The following is an 18,190-nucleotide window of genomic DNA, read 5'->3' on the forward strand; positions in this document are numbered from 1 at the left end:
AATAGGAATGTACAAATGAATTATGGTCCTATGCATGCACTTGAGAGGATAGCAAACAGTCACTAAAGAAAAGGAAAGGAAAAATCTCTTACATCGTTTGTGTTAACATGCCAAGCCATATCACCATAGGATACCAGTTGACCATTAACGTAACACCGAATTTCACTGTTTCTCCAACGATTGTAGATGTGCACAATGCTGATCATGTACCACTAAAAATAATTTGAAAAGATATTGTTATACAACATTATTATTAAATGCTAACAATCAACATATCATGTTTGACTCCAATCCTGTAAAGTAATGTAGGAGTAGGAATCCTTGCATCCCCAAAGAGAGTCATTTTAAATCAGTAAGACTTCACATTTAAGTACCTGGCCACTGGGATCTCTTTGCAGAATCAGGTCCAAAAATTGTACATATAATCACTATATAGATGTGGTTTTTTAAAGTACAATTTAACTAACTTTTGTTCTGCACACAAAACATGAACAAGGAAGTTCAGATAGAAAATTATGTTTTAAACTTAGCTATAATACCCTTTTATTTTTATAAGATCTGCATGTCTAAAGACCATTTAATAATAAAGCATATCATGTTGAATATTGTATTAAAAACATATTGTCTGAATTGGCCCCGCCTCGCAGGTGATTCTGATTACTCTGTGTGACTACCCTGTTCTCAGAATTACTAACCACTTGGCTAATGTGTGTGTAGTCATCCACTAATTTTTTTAATCAGAGGTGATTTTATCTTCCAGATCACTGAAGAAAATATTGAATAGCACTGGAACTAGAACCAATCTCTGTGGAACATTACTGGAAACAGCCCACCATTCAGTGATAATTATTCATTAACAATTATTTTTTGATATCTGTCAGCCTAAAGGAGGAGCAACTACAGAAGTTACTCAGCAATTCATACCTGAGTCTCCATGGTAAACAAGTTTTAGTATACACATTTAAAAATCATCTAAAGCTGTCCTTCAGAATAAACATAAAACCAGACATCTGGAATAGCATTTAAAGCTTCAACTCTTCAGTTTGCAACTGATCACCTGGTCAACTTTTTTGTTTGCTTATTTGTTTTAACAATGCAGATACAGATAACAGTCAATTGGTTAGAGTTGGCCTGTCTTGAAAGTAACACTCCATGTTTTGGGAACTATTGCATGTCTTCTCCAGATTGACCTGGATTAAAAATGTATTCACTAAATGGGTAAGCATTCACTAGAAGAAAGATCAAGCAGTTCTGTGATACCAAAGGTCAATCCATACTGAAGTTGTTGTTGTTGTGGTTTTTTTTTTCTAAAATTACTGCTTATTTTGCAAACGTTGGCTTTAACTTCACCTACTGTGGGGTGGCTACAAATGGTTCATCACTAGCTGTGAAGGAAGTGTTTTTTTTACCCTTCATCAGCTCACTTCATACACGGTATTAGTGCCAGGATTCTGATGTTTCAGGAACAAATCTTCCACTACTGTATTAAGTGATCCCATCTTATTTAGAACAATGTTTTGTATTTCTATCAAGTGCCATTGATTGAGCTTACGGGTGTTAACTATCAAGATTACTTGTCTTCGCTGATAACTCTTGTTCAGGGATAATCCTCCACACTACCTTTTATGAGTAAAATGGTATGCTAGAGGAACGTTTAAGCACTGTATCCCTTAGATCCACATGAAAATAAGTGGGGCTCTACCAAATTCGCGGTCCATTGTGATCAATTTCATGGCCAGAGTGTTTTAAAATGGGTCAATTTCACGTTTTCAGATGTTTACATCTGAAATTTCAGTGTTGTAACCGTGGGAGTCCCGACCCAAAAGGGGATCATGGGGGTCACAAAGCTAATGTAAGGAGGTTGGGGGATTACCACCCTCAATTTTGTGCTGCCTTCAGAGCTGCAGAGCTTCCTGAATCTGGGTCTGATCTCCCTTGTGCCGCTGGGAGCCTTTAGAGCTGGTAGCAGCCACAGAGCTTCCTGCAGCCAGGGAGGTACCCAGAGGTGGGTCTGATCTCCCCCCAAGAGCAGCCATGCAGGAGAAGAGGAAGTCCCATCCTTCCCCAGCCTGGCGAAACGAAGGAGACCCTGGCTGACACCCCCAGCCCTGCCCCTCCCTCACCTCCCAACAGCTAGATTTCACAGGGGATCTAATTTCATGGTCTGTGACATGTTTTTCATGGCCATGAATTTGGTAAGACCCTAAAAATAAGCTATGTATCCCATGCGGTTTAGCCTGGTTAGCAAAAGATTTCAGAATGAAAAAAAACTTGTCAAGGGCAGAATAACTACTGTTAGTACAGTAGAACCTCAGAGTCACAGACACCTCAGGAATGGAGGTTGTCCGTAACCCTGAAATGTCCGTAACTCCGAATGAGACATTATGGACTTCAGCCACTGGGGAGAGGGGGTTGGGGCTGCAGCCGCAGGTGCGGTCAGGGCTTCTGACTGTCAGGAGCACCAGGACTCAGGCATTTTGATCTGGGGTGGGGTGCGGGGCTCACGGCTTTAGCTACGGGAGGGACTGCTGTGGCTGAAACTAGTGTTCCCGTCATAGCCAAAACCCCGAGCCCCCTACGGGGCTGAGAAGCTGTGAACAAAGCCACAGGGCTGAATCCCCGAGCCCCAGCGCTGCCTCCAGATCTAAAGCCCTGAGCCATGGTGCTCCCAAGAGTCAGAAGCCCTGACATCCACCCCACCTCTTCACCCTGAGGCTGCAGTCCTAACCCTCCCTTCCCCCCGGGCTGACGTCCTGAGCCCCAGGGTTAAATCTCCAAGGCAGTAAAGTATTTGCATGCATGTGTGTGGGTGTGTGCATTCGTGCATCTCCGCTGCTGCCCGATTACTTCTGGTTCGGGGGGTGTCCAGTTGATCGGTAAGTCCAAAACTCTGGTATTCATATATCCTGTATCTAAGGGCATATCTTCATTGAAGAATTAACTCAAGTTATCTACACTTCAGCTAACTCCTCTTGAATTAGCTTAGTTCAAGTGAGAATGATCACACTGCAAAACACTCGAGCTCCACAAAGTAGTTGTATCCCTACTTCATAACTAGCCTAAGAATCAATAGCACTTGAACTTCAACCAACACCTTGTGACAGGCCAGCTAGCTCAAAGTTAAAGCACCACTTTAACCAGAGGTTTTGATGTGTGGACAGGAATCAGGTTAGAGGCAACACTTATGTTATACCTCAGGTTAGCACTGTAATGAAGACAAACCCTACACTGAAAAGTTCCTTAAATGTTCCTATTCTTGAGGATATGACTATCCAAGATTCTCTCTGCTGATGCAGATATGCAGTTTTTTCTAATTCCAGACAACTCAAAGTTTACTTCCTTTCTAGTTACAATCTTGAAAAACTATTTTATGATACTTGATCAATATGGAGAAATATGTTCATTTTTTTTAGATCCACCCTTAAAAAGTGACCTAGAATGATAAAGCTGAAAATATTAGTATAAAGTTAAGAAAGAAAATTTTATTACTGGGCAGACTTCAGAACAATTACATTATGTATCCATGCAGTATGGGCTTTTCTAGGTTGACCCGATTTCATGGTTTTCAGTGGATCTTCACACCAGCTGCTTACGTTTTGATTTACATAATATCCAGTGGATGACTTTCCCCTGAGTGAGTCAGTGTCTCAACTCTAAAGATAACCTTTTAATATCCTACATAAGTAATTCTAATGTGTCTGGTCTAATTGCATCTCTAAGCCTCTGCCAAATTTCCTTATGATCATTTAAATTAGGGTCTTTTTCAGACTTGGCTACAGACCAATAACTACAGTAAATATCTACAATCCAGAAACAGTATTATAATTTAATCAATTTATAGGATGCCTACAAGGCATCCAAATACCAGACCGTGAAGACAAAATAGTATACATATTATGAAGTAAATGGTTTGAGACTAGTATTTTTATGGACATCAATATTTAATTTTAAAATTCCAGAAGCTAGTTGATAATATTGACATTAAAAAAAATACACTGAGAAAAAAAAATGTTCCCCCTGCACCCTCCCCTTTTATATCTGTTTGAACTCAACAAGTGGCTTTTATTAAGTCCTGCTTTCTCTAAGACAATGGGGGAGCAGGGTGGAAGCTTCATGGGTGAAGTGTGACCTGTCTCCCCACATCCCGATCCCGTTTGTTGTAGTTAAACATCCTTACCCAAATAGGAAATTTAGATAGAATTCTTTCTCAAAGTATAAAACAATGCTTAACTGACTGGAGGGGTTACTCTTCATTAAACGTCTCACCTCTGCCTCCATGTCCACGTAACTACAAACTGTAGTGAATGATGATCAGTAAGTGTTTGCAAGATGTGTTAATATTCAATTTCTGATCATACAAAAACAAATACGATAATTTTAAGTTGTCATAAGTTTCTGAATGTGTTTCAAGGAGGACTTTCAAAAGTTGTCTAATTTAGAAGTGCCTACCGTGCCTAATTTATCTATATCTTAAACTCTTATTTGAGTGGTGAAAGTTTTGTCTACATTTTTTAATTTATGCTTCTAAGTATGAAAAAATTCAGTCCTAGGCGTCTCACGCTCCACAAGCTAGTACTCATGGATACAGTCTAAAATGTCACAGGCAGCAGTTCCCATATTCTTCTTTAAGCTTTTTTCTTCTTGGGGAAAAAAAAAAAAAGAACAAACATGAAAAAAAATGCCCCCTTCAGGCTGCAGAGACAAGTTTGGATTATTTCACATTTATCTTAATGAGCTAAGTGGTACAGGCTTTTGAATAAAATATAAATGTACAGGCCTGATCAATTGTGCCCATTAAACATCCAATGGCACTGTATATAAGAGATGGGATAATAAATGCTACACATCCTGACCAATTTTCAACTTGGTATTAACCTTCTTCATAGCTTAATTCCCCCCCTACAGTTTAAACAAGAACGTTTCTTTCTTTTTAATATAAAATCATCATTCATTTTCTGTTCTAAACTGTAATGTTGCTGTGGACGGTTACATTCTTTCCTCTCTCGTAAGTGGATGCATTTAAGTGGTAGGTGTCCTGATTCCGAACATATAGTTGTACGTCACAACTAGAATTCTTTTGAATGAAAAAGGCCTATTTGGAAACGAAGAAATATTAAGTTTAAAATCAATTACATGCTGAATGCCCTGCTTACACTTGCCAACTGAAGCATTTGATATATAATCCTAAAATTGATGGAATTTTAGTAATCCTATTTATGGGCCACATTTAACCATTTTTCTTATACATCTATTGGAAGCACTAATATTCCACTAGAGCAGCAAATGTAGACATATAATAAATTAAATAGATCAAGTATTACAGAGCAGCCATTGTGGATTCTAGAGTGAGTGGTGATAACTCCTGCTATGGAAAAGACTGTGCAATCGTATGTATTAAAACCACTTGAGTTTATAAAAAAAATTGCAAACAAGTTTTCCATTCTGTCTCTTGCCCTGCTCAAAGGTGATTTTGTTAATTCAAACAAAAAAAAAGTTTAAGCAAAATGTGTTCAGTGGATATTCATTTTGGCAAGGAAAGAAAAAAACACTCCAAACAAAATTCTAGCTACATGCTAATTTTGTTGGGTTTTCTCCCCCTCTTTACAACAAAAATAAGTCCTCAGTGCGGATTAGTGCAATTTATTTGCTTGCATGAAAGAGAAAGATTTTAAATAAGTTATAGGCAAGTGAAAACTAAGCTCACATCAGTGGACATCTGTTAACATTTAGCAGACTAATTAGAATTGCCCCTCTGTGACTTAACACCAGTTCTTGTTTCAACATAGCTTTGCAGACCCACTCAGACTCCTACTATACCTGAGCTGAGTTCTGCAGGGTTGGGGGATATTGCTAGGACAATTTGCATGAGGGAAACTGAAAAGGTCTTAAACAGAGTGAAAAATGTTTTGACCACACTACCGTAAAATCAGGAACAGGATAAAATTACAAACACATAATAAAAAAATCAAAACCAGTAAATCCTATAATTTGGCGAGTGTCCCCGAAAATTGTACTGCATTCTATTATAGCTTCAAAACAAAGCTTTCATTTAAAATATATGTTCCAACTTTTTCTGTTGTGAAGATACAGCCATCACAATAAACCTATGGGCTCACAAGGAAACACCACAATTTGCAGAAAAATATCTCCTGGTCGTACAACAGCAGTGCTGCTCCCCTTCTCTGTCTAAGAAAAGTATGTATGCAAACAAACTCCAGTAGGGACAATTTAAATGTTAACATTATTGAGCATGGACATTTTTTCTTTCAAGAACTTTAGCATAAAGAGTTATATTTAATACAAAATAGTATTACACAGTTAATTTTATACCTCAAGAAAAGCAGTAGTAAGGGTTCACAGAATCATAGACTGCAACTTGAGACCATTACTCCTTGTTCTGTCATCTGGAACCAAGGAGAACAGTCTAGATCCATCCTCTTTGGTTCCAAGAGCTAAATTAAGCCACATTGCATATACACTAGAACCTCAGAGATATGGACACCTTGGGAATGGAGGTTGTAACTCTGAAACATTTGCAACTCTGAACAAGTTCAGTTCGGGCTCCAGATCCAGCGGCTGAAAAGCCAGGCTAGGCCAGGCCTCAGCAGCAGCTGAGCTCCCTACTCAGCCCCAGCATAAGTTTGCAAGCTTGCCCACTCCCAGCAGAGAGTTGGGTGTGTCTGTGAGAAAACAGCGGGTCCTCCTCCCAGCCAGGGAATCGGGGTGGTAAAAACAGTGCATCACCCTCCCAGCGGCAGGAGGGGGGTGTAAAAACAGCATAAGGGATGAAAGCAGTTCAGACCCCAGCACCGCTCCTGCAGTGCTGGCTGGCTCCAGCTGCCTTGGGCTGGCAGCCCCAGTGTCTTGCTATAAGTGGCTGCCCTGTGGGTGGGGCAGCCCAAATGTGCCTACCTCTAAGATGCAATACAGGTACAGTACAGTATTTGCTTTTTGGGGGGGTCTCTCCTGCTGCAACATACAACAAAGCATGTGCAACAGAGTTCAGAAGATTTACTTCTGCATTTTTTTGACTTATGATTTTAACTGTGCAATTATAATTTTACATTAGTGCAATATTTTGCATTGAATTAGATGTTTATATTATCCAATTTTGGGCTGGCTGCATACACAGAGCTAATATTGCAAACCACAGAAGCAATAGTCCTCTGATCTCCAGAGAACTCCGACACAGCAACACCAGGAATAATGTGGTCATTTTCTATGCCCCTCTTTATCTAAAAGAAACTGAAGAACTGAAGACATTTCAGAGACAAGTAACAAGAATGATAAGGGACTGGAAGGTAGGGTTGCCAATTTTGGTTGGACATATTCCTGGAGGTTTCATCACATGACAATCTTTAATGAAAGATTCATCTTTAAGTCCTGGAGACTCCAGGACAATCATGGAGGGTTGGCAGCCCTACTGGAAGGATTAGTTTAGAAGGAAACATTTAAAAAGGTTAAATATAGATACCTTGTTTAAGTAATAACCAGGGTGCTAACTGAAAAACAAAATTGGTCATTCTCTTCCAAATTCCACTTACAAACCCAACTCCAATGGCTTGACACAAAAGTGAAATACTTCTCAAGGAGGATTGTTTAGGCATTTAAAAATGCGATTTCCCATTCTCTGCTGAGCTCCTCAAATTTGTCTCCCTTAAGTGAGGTTTATTTGCACCTTTAGGCAGGACTGAATGCTTTGGCTTCCAGAGTCATGTGATGTCAGTCTAAGCATTTGTTTACTTAAAAAACATACTTCTAGCCCTCATGTTTATAAAGAAAAGCTTGAAAAAGTGAATCAAGTGCAACTCATGCAATGATGGCCTTCCTGCATCTGCAGACAGCCTCCAGTCCAGGTAGGAGTCCACCATACATACAGACCAGGGCCTTGCTGTTCAGTGGGGAAGCTTACATGCCCCACCAGGCTCTGCTAGACTCTATTCCACTTGATAGTGTCTCAAATGTCCTTTCAGGCTTCCATCATCCTCTCTGTCCTATTGGCTTCATGGGTTAGTTAAGGATAAAAAAGTCTGGTAATCTCCCAAATACTGCTCATCTGTGGCCCCAAAATGAAACTGCAGTCACAGTAGGGTTGAACAGATCTTTAAAATATTATCTCTCCTTTTTTATATGCTGTGATCAGCAGAGAAGTGGTTACGGGCAGGAAAATAATTGGCATTTAAATTATTCTAACTGAAAATTTGAGTCAATGTCCCTTTCAGGTGAATACAGTGGTTTACACTTCTTAAAACTATTGTCAGGCTCTTTGCAGACTCAGGCACCACAGAATCTGTTTGCATTCAGTTTACATTTTAACAGTGCTCTTCTTTACATCCATAAGAGCAATATTTACTAAAATAAATTAAAACCAAGATGCTTGAGAATCTGGTGGCAGCCTCAAACAAAAAACAACACAGTAGTTTAAAGAGGAGAGCGATTATAACCATCTACAAATATTTAAGGGATAGAAACACTAAGGAAGAAGAAGAATTAGCATAAGAGAAGGTATAACAGGAGCCTTGGATTAAAGTTAAGAAAGGAAAATTTTAGACTGAATTACAATGGAGAGATCTACTACTCTGTAGAATAATTTACCAAGGGAAGCATTGGGAGCCCAAACACTTGGCATACTTAAACCAAGACAGGCAAAATTCTAATAAAAGTACAAGATACAAGAGAGAGAATGCAACATTCATAGGGAGAATGAACAACCAACCTGCCAGATCTTTTCTATTTCTAGTGTGAGATGGCATATGACTTGCACCCAAAAACAATGATTGGCTAGAGGCCAGGGTGGACAAAGAGAGGTACCACCCCATGAAGTTCCTGCCAGGTCCATCCCCCTATTGTAGTGGTGGAATGGCATCAGGAAATTGACTAAGAGACCAACAGACTTGCATTGGGAGTGGAGGTGCAGTAGTGTCACTTTTGAACAAAGACAAGGTGTTGGTTACCAATGAATGGATTGTCACTGGAGGGGAGGGATGCCACTACAAAACCATTAGCTAGGTTTTGCTGAGGGTCACTGGATGACTTTCAGCTAGTGACCAGCTCCAAAGCCACTATTCTAGATTAAAGTTCTTGTCATTTTCTACTCTGGCAAGACCTTTCAAGCCTTATGGCCCACTGTCACACAAATCAAGGCCCTGTTTCAATGTGTGGCACAGCAAGCAACTTACATTGGAGAACTGCCATCCCGATATTGAAACTGAGAAACATACAGCCATTTCAAACTATGGTACTCAGGAGCTAGTGTCACTCCACACTACAATCAGTATAGATACTCTTCATACCAAAGAGCACAGTTTACAAGAGTGCTTTAAAAGACTTGTGTGATTCAAAACCATACACAGACTTAGCTCTCAAGTGTAAGGGCAGAGAAGCAGTGAAGACAGCTGTCTGCCTTCATCTGGGTGCTCTGTCTGCTATGCTGCTCCTACTTTACATGATGTAGTTGCACAGTATATAGGAAACTGTTCTGACAGTTTATATGCCCAGTAATCTCTGTTCTATAGATCAGTGGTTCCCAAATTGTGAATCAGGACTCCAAAGTGGGTCACAACCTCATTTTAATGGGGTCACCAGGGCTAGCTTAGACTTGCTGGGGCCCAGGCCTGAAGCCCGAGCCCCACCACCCAAGGCCGAAGCTTGAGTGTTTCAGCTCTGTGTGTTGGGACTCAGACTACAGGCGCCATGCCAGGGGCTGAAGCCCTTAGGCTTCAGCTTTGCCCTCCCACCCCAGACGGGTCAGTGGGGCTCAGACGTGCTCAGGCTTCGGTCCTCCCTCCTGGGTTCATGCAGTAATTTTTATTGTCAGAAGGGGGTCACGGTGCAATGAAGCTTGAGATGGAATGGAACATGGGAGCTGTTCCTGCTCCTACCAGTGTTTCAGACGCTGATAATTTTAAAAAGCGACAAAGAGTCCTGTGGCACCTTATAGACTAACAGAAGTATTGGAGCATAAGCTTTCATGGGTGAATAACACTTCGTCAGACACATGTGACGGTGAAGTGAGCATTCACCCACGAAAGCTTATGCTCCAATACTTCTGGTAGTCTATAAGGTGCCACAGGACTCTTTGTCGCTTTTTACAGATCCAGACTAACACGGCTACCCCTCTGATACTCGATAATTTTAAGGCCTTGTCTTGCACTAGAAGGCTGAGGCCCAAAACTGAGAATCCCGTGTGCACAGTATTGTTAAAGTATGATATTTAAAAGGAAAAAAATTATATTGAAAGGGAAAGTGACCAAATAATTTAAATGATGTTCAGTTAAAATGAAATGAGAAAAGGAAGTTAAAATAGCTGATTCACTCTACTACTTTCATCTCATTCAGCCTGCATTGATGGGTTCTGGAAAGCATAGCAACAGAAGCTGGCTTCTCAGGCTCTCAAAAATAATTAGCGCCACAAGATGTCACACTTTTTAAGTGAATTGTTCTGCAAGTAGTGCAAAAAAGACATATCAGTCTGTGATGCTACATCTGTATGTTATAATTTCCAGATAGAATAGGATGAGTTAAGAGGCTCACTCTATAATATGACAATACCCTGCTGAACAAAAGATTTAATGATTATATTACTGCATAATGTTTCTCTAAATAAAATCTCACTGCTGCAAAGATTCACATTTTATTTCTTATATTCACATGGCCATGATTTATAAACCTGTAAACTTTCAAAACCAAATCAGTCACCCTCAACTTAGATTTTTTTCTTTTTGGGGGGGGAGGGGGGTGGGTATTTCAATTTGTCACACAACAAAGATTTCAGTGTGTGGATGTAAGTGTGTTCAAGAAGTATCTATGAGCTTAGTGTCAGTGAAATTTAAACGCTCTGTCCAGATGAATACACACATAAAACAAAGGTAAGTGCTCCAGAATTCCTTCATTATAACAAATGTAATGTCTTTCGCTTGGATAGTACAGCAGCAGCATGTTAGAGGTTGTCACGGGCTAACAATTACGGAAGTGGCTCAAAAATAAAGTGATCACAAGTTCAGGAGCAATTTTTATAAATGAAGGTTTTTTAAAAGTGTTTTTATTTATTTATGTACGTGTCCAAAAAAGAGGGAGTCCTTTATAGATATGATTCTTAGTTTGAACAATTGTGTAATTTTTAAATAGAAATACTGAACATCAATGTTCACAATCTGGATTGTGTCTTTTTAAAATATTTCTAGGGCCTTTAACATGTCTAATTATATTTTAGTAAAATCTCTCTTTTTATAGTTCACTATTTTTATTACATATGCCTTATATTTGCCTTGCTGTTTTATATATTTTATATATGTAATATGTATCAAAATGCATTAATAAAATTAAAACCAATGGAGGTATATTAACTGGAAAAGTCTAGTTTTCATGAATTTTAGTGATGTTTAATTTTAAAACAGTTCATATCATTTTACCACTGAGGTGGAAAAATCTGAAAATGAAAAAAAATATTTTTGTTCGTCAATATCAGAGACAACCAGGAAGATCTTCAGAGGAATGTGATCTCTCTCTATCTCTGGAAAACTTGTCTAACAGAACAATTCTATGTTGCCCATAACTTGAGCATAGATAGCTTACTTAACTGTGGTTCAGTAAAAAATAAAAGCAGTTGTTCTTCAGAGATTGAGGATAATAAAGTTTTTGCCAAAAAATATCTATGACAAGTAAATCCTTAAGAGAATCACTGGAAGATAAGATTGCCTACCACTGAAAAGTCAAAACTGGCATTTCAGTAGTTAAAAACACCCATCATCAATCCACCAGTTTTAAAATTACAATTTAACTAGCCAGTTGCTTTGCCAATAGGTGCATCTTCTGAAGGTCTACATGCACATGCTGGAGGAGCATCTGATCACACCTGGAGTGAAATCTCTAAACAAGGCAACAAGAAATGTAGGCACAAATTGAAAAGGACAGTTTGGATTTCTTATACTGGAGTTGGTAATTGTATTTGGTGGTGGTATATTCCCCCAATATATTATACTGCATGTGCACATCATACATAAACACATTATTAATGGGAAATAAAAGATGCACATAAAATCTCATTACAAAATACCTAACTTTATCTGACAAAGTCTTTCTTTTCAGCACCTCCTATATACCAACACATAACACAGAGGCTGAAAAGTGTGATCTCTATTGAATACAAAATTGGTAAGCAATCATCCACATTAGATACACTTGGCAAGTTAGTGAACACATGATCACTTGAAAGTGATATTCACGCAATGAGGCATACATACACCTGTTACTAGTTCAAAGTTAGTAAAACCTCAGACTGAACACAGTCAATTTCGCATAAACTAAAACTGACATTTTTCAAAGGATTGCCTACAGCAAGATCAGAGTTACAACCAAACAGACTATGCTCATTTATGGTAAAAATGAGTGAGATGACTTCTCGATAAAATAAAGACTGGCAGTTCTAGCAGTAATAAGAAAAGAAACAACTGCTAAGACCCACAGCATTTTGGTACTAAAACCTTAATCAAAAGGTAAGTAATTTTGTTTTGGCCTGGGATTGTAATACATGTATAATTGCTTCCAAAAAGCACAAACAAAAGAGCTGAAAAGGGATCAAGTCCCAGAGAGACCATGGCAAAATCAAGGAGGATTTATTTGAATTCAGAGAAAACTAATTTACTATTGATTGCAACTACAGATTTGTACTTTCAAAACTAATCTATATCAAATCTGTAAATCTTTAAATCAAGACTTGGTATCTATCTAAGGGCTTATCTACATATGGGGGAAGGAGGAGTGTATGCCTGTGGATTAGGTTTGTGTTCACAAACTGCTGCAGAATAAATATTCCAAAATAATTGTATCCACATGGCCGGGTTTTATCTGCATTGCTCTGAATCAGTGAATACACGACAGTGACTTTTTTCAAAGTAAGCACTCAGCATTCTGGGCAGGTATCCATAGTGCTTTGTGCCCCGGCTGTGACAGCACCCATATTCATCATAGTTGTATCATTATATGATTATGACATAGTTATGATGCATCTTGTACAAAATGTGCCATGTAAGGTGCTATGAAAAATTGTGATTTTTTAATATGATTATCCTATTTGTGTGCGTGTATCTTTTATATCTGAAGCTATGAATATTGACTATGTATCTGTATTTCAAATGTGGTTACACCTGGGTAACACCCACTAGGCAAGATGCTTCCAGTCTAGATAGCTGGTTGTGAAGGGCCTGTTCAAGGTAATGGGCAATTAAAGGAAATAGTAGGTCTTAGGAGAAGCTTATCCCCCACCTGGTGAGCCTTCCTGAGAACGCTCCAGACAGCCTATGAGTAATGGCTGCTATGACTCAGCACAGCATGCAAGGGCATGTGACCAGACCACATGACCTTGAACTGCATTTTGGTATCTGTATTTTTCCACAAACCGGTCTGGAAACTTAGCTTGGAACAAAGGGTTCCAGCCATATGGAAAAACTATACAAGGTGGGGAGTGACATCATCTCTTAGCCTCACTCCCCACACAAGAGAACTCTTGAGGAACAAAGACTGCTGGTCCCAGGCTAAAGGGATTTCTAACCTATATATGGAAACTTGGTGGACTGCTTGTATCATCAATCAGGGTGAGAAATTGCTAATCCAAATCCTTTCTATCTAGTATATTAGGCTTAGTTTGCAGTTTTTGTTTTAGATAATCTGCTTTGATCTGTTTGCTATCACTTATAATCACTTAAAATCTATCTTTCTGTAGTAAATAAACATGTTTTATGATTTATCTTAACCAGTGTGTCTTTAAAGTGAAGCGTCTGGGAAAAATCTCAGCTTGGTGCATCTTTTTCCCACATCGAGGGGAAAGCAATCTATATTAATGAGCTCGCATTGTACAGATCCCTTTGCAGTGCAAGATGGTATAATTCTGGGTGTATATCCAACAAGGCTGAGGAGCTGGGAAATTAGCTGTTGTCTTCTGTTTGTCCTTGAGTGGCTTAGATAAAGCACTCAGGTAGCTCAGTTGGGTGTTTGACGCCACCTGCTGTCATTTTGGGTGATAACACGGCCTGGAGAGGCTATCTGAATCACCAGCGGAGCAGTGTGAGAAGGAGCAACACAGTTGACTGGTTAGGAGGCACAGCAGTTCCCACGGCTCCCAGACTGCACCCCAGGGGTGACAACCCATCACATAGCGCATACACATGGCACTGACTTTTTTCAAAGCAAGCACTCAGCATTCTGGGCAGGTATCCCATAGTGCTTTGTCCCCCTGCTGGGCTCTACACATTCTGGAATTTTTCTCATGGCACATTGTGGGATACCTACAGGAAGCCACTAGAATTCTGGCACTTAAGATCAAACTAAAATTCCCATAATTCTTCTGTCTTTTGCTGTCAGCCAGGATGTGGGGGGACCTCACTCAGTTACTTGCTACTGCCCAGGCACCAATTAATACACAATACTTGATGCACACACATTTGTAATCATACACCCAGGCAGATTTGGAAGCTAGCTGCCATGCTGCTGAGCCAGATTTGGTAGAGGAAGAAGTGGAGGAGATTGGACAACTACCCATGGATATAATGTTTCTGGGGCAGTTTCACTTGATTCAATGCCATTTCTGCGCTTGAGGAACCAGCATTGACTATTGGGCAAGGACAGTGACCTGGTCCTGGGATGGGCAGCAAAAGAGGCAAAATTTCAGATTGACACATGCCATGTACATAGAGGTCTATCCAGAGCTCACCCTGAAGCTGCACTAGCATCACACCAACATGAAACCTTCCCTCACTGTGGAAAATGTGTGGCCATAGCCATCTGGAAGCTCACCATCTCCAACCGATACTGATTATATTATTACGATGGTGTTGTGATTCCCACTATCATTCTGGGATAGCCTGCTTATCCTTAATTTCCCTGCCTTATAAAGCCTTTTATTGGACACTTAGGATGGCAGAAAGGACCTTTTTAATTATATTCTGAGTAGCTACAAAATGACAATGGAGTATGTATTCGTAAGGCTGAAAGGAAGATGACCTTGTCACATAGTGAGGCTGGAGACTCATGTCTCAACTGCTTGCTGTGTTTTGCATACCATCTGTGAGAGGAAGAGAGAGCACCTCATTGACAGGTGGGAAGCAGAGATGCAAAGAGTTTCAGGCAGCTATGAACAACCAGTGAGGCTTCCTTTGCCAATTACAGCAAATCATCAGGGCCACAGGTTAGGGATGCCCTGTACTCCTTTTCTAAGGCTAGGAGTTGAAGTGTTGCAATGTAATTTTATTATGCACTGTGGCATGGTTTCATAACTCTGTATACGGTTTTACTCAAATAGAAGATTATATGGTTTTTAAAATGGGTTATGCAACTGCTTGGGGTGTTTATCATTTATGGGATATCTGGTGTTTTATAAGACTTTAGTGAAAATAATTTTTACTGATCAAACAGCGCAAATAATAAACACCATTTATAGAACAAAACTGCAAACATTTATTGATTCCAATCACAACATAAAACAAAGCAAACGTTATACAACATTACAGTGAAGATGTGTAACAAATGCCTAAAAGTTCTGAGTTTGTACAAATGTTTGATGTACTGGTCACATGCATGTGTAGGTACCTGTTGCCTGTACCTGGTATAGGACAGGGTGGGAAGAAATCATCATTTGTGGGCATAGGAGTTAAGGAGGGCTCCCAGCATTCACTGTTTTCAACATCCTGGGTGGTGGTGGAGGAGGGAAGAAAGTGCCTGTTTGAACTTTAGAAATGGTACTGCTGCTCCCAGTACACATTGTTCTCCGTGGGCTGCAGGACATGGTAAGGACTTTGGTTGCAGTGCTGAGCCAAAACATTGCACCAAAATGTTCTCCATCAAGACTAATTTTTTACATCAGGTCCAGAAGCTGTTTTTGCCCATCCCTGTCTTTCTCAGTGGTTTCCCTTGTCAATTCTGTGTCATCTTCTCTCTCAGCAATGACAACTTCTCAGTCCTTCTGTCTCTCTGCAAGGAGAAAATCCCTCCACTCTTCTGTTTTCTTAGCCCTCTTCTGGGATGCTGACAAAAGTTCCTAAACATTTCAGTTTTGGTCTTTTTTTTTTTCCCGGAGATTTGCTAGGCATTTTGCACTTGGTGACATGCCAAAATAGAGCACTGTCTTTGCCTTAACTTCTGTTTTATATCACCTGCCAACCTGCACAAAGCATACAGCAAAATAAATAGTGTTCTGCTGTAACTGTTTTGAACTTAAGTAGTTAATGCTGAGAATCTTATTTTCAGCTACCCAACTATCTTATGAACGCTATGCATTTTTAGTATTTCACTTTGGGAAACAGATCTCATAAAACGCTAAGATAGTTGAAATTTCTGGGTACTGCTCAAATTGTGAAGTGAAGTGTTTATTGGGGGGAGGGGCTTTTGCATTTTTCTTCCTGTAACTGACATTTCAATAAACATGCCTACATTACAAGGGCTTTTAAAAAAAAAAAAAGCATGACTGCAGAGCAATAGCTTAACCAGGGGCAGAGGGGCCAGTGGTCAACCAGTTGGGAAAAGGAACATGAAGAGCACAGGAAAGGAGAGTTGGGGGTGGATGCCAATAAAGCAAATAGCTGTGGAAACTGAAAATATCAAGGAATAATCAATCCTCTTCCGATCTTAAATTCCCAGGCCCAGATACCAATTTTTAGAACACAGCATAGTGGGGAGGGAGGGCTGGAAGCTGGCAAGGTTTGGAAAGGCTCTTAACTCCTGGTGGTGCCCACTGGACAACCAGAACAAAAGATTTTTGAAGTTACCCATACAATTTTATTATAATATAGGCTAGAATACTTACTGGGAGAGGTCTCCTTCCCAGCACTATCATGCTGAGCATCCACCTGGGTTTTGGGAATTGTTTGCTTCTATGGGTTTGCCTTAGGTTTTCATGTAGGGAAAAGATCCTGGCTTCCATGGGAAATCTGGTCAGGGTAGGAGACTGTGTTCTCTTTGATGCCTTCAGTGCTGACCATAACATACCAGGGTTAGGTGGTGGCCTTCCTGGAAAAAATCTGATCCTCAAAGTAGGGGTGAGTACTTGGAGCACTGTTTCTGTTTTTTGGGGGGAGGGGGAGTTCCCCATAATTCTGCAGCTGCCCATTCCCAGTGTGGCAGCAGTGAGAAGTCCAAAGAGTGACCCCTCTTAGTTCAGTCCTGACTTAACAACAGATACCATAATATCAAGATATACTAGTGTATATCAAAGCAAATAACTGTCTCCTCTCCCCAGATCACAAGAAAATCCCTGACCCTCTGCATGGTTCCATGCTCATGTAATGCTCCAGAAGTGCATCACCACAAGTGGGGTGGTTCCTGGCTAGCGGTGAAATCCAGCCAACATGACCCCAGAGAAGTAGAGGGGACACAGGCAAACACACTATGGTCCTGGTGTAAAGCAATGTAGTATGGGATGGCAGTGAGAGGACTGAAAAATTAATCTGATACATAGATGCATCCACATAAATTGAATTTAATCTATTTTCAATGTGGATTATCCAATTTGCACTAATTGGCCAGTTAATTTGGAAGAAACTTGTGTCATGCATACGCAGGGCATTTTAATTTAAAAAAAGAATGAAACACCTGACCCAACCGGGTGTGTCTGAGCCCTAAATTTTAAGAAAAAAGTTATGGGTTTGATGCAGATATTACTGGATTAGGTTCTATGGCCTACGTTATGCATGAGGTCAGAATAGATTACCACAGTGTTCCCTTCTGGCCTTAAAATCTATGCAATTACAATTTGCAAGGCACAGAATACCACAGAGTCTGATTACTGCCAATAGATCCAGCAGGAATCCATTAGGGCCTACTCTGAGGTGTGTACACAAAATGGTAACAGGCTAGACAAATGAGCTACTCACACAGGTAAAAAAAATCTGACAAAAATTTATTCCTTGCCCCTTTTGGATCAACAATACACAGCAATAGAAGGAATGAGTTTGCCAGTACACATGTTAATGAGCAAACAATGATTTTACTTCACATAACATATCAGTATCCCAGCAAAGCATATACCAACACTATATATACCACTGGAAGAAAGGCAAAAAAACAAACAAGTTTACCGTAACAGACATATAAAGCTGTTGTGCTAGATAACCAGTCCAAATGAGAATGAATATTAAAAAGCTGGAAGCCAACAGAATCATTATCCCCATAGAAGCATCAGAATTACATATTGTGGAAATGA

General features: G+C 39.9%; 1 protein-coding gene across 6 annotated transcripts in view; it reads right to left on the reverse strand.

The window, feature by feature from the left end:
* Window positions 1-18,190, reverse strand: part of NBEA (neurobeachin) — an 842,868-nt gene that overhangs the window by 645,305 nt on the left and 179,373 nt on the right. For all 6 annotated transcript variants that reach the window (XM_045015913.1, XM_045015904.1, XM_045015899.1 and 3 more), the window contains exon 7: window positions 93-212. In XM_045015913.1, coding sequence (XP_044871848.1) covers window positions 93-212 — 120 coding nt within the window. The remainder of the gene's footprint in view (window positions 1-92; window positions 213-18,190) is intronic.

This window comes from Mauremys mutica, chromosome 1 (assembly GCF_020497125.1).
Source record: "Mauremys mutica isolate MM-2020 ecotype Southern chromosome 1, ASM2049712v1, whole genome shotgun sequence".
NCBI classification, from domain to species: Eukaryota; Metazoa; Chordata; order Testudines; family Geoemydidae; genus Mauremys; species Mauremys mutica.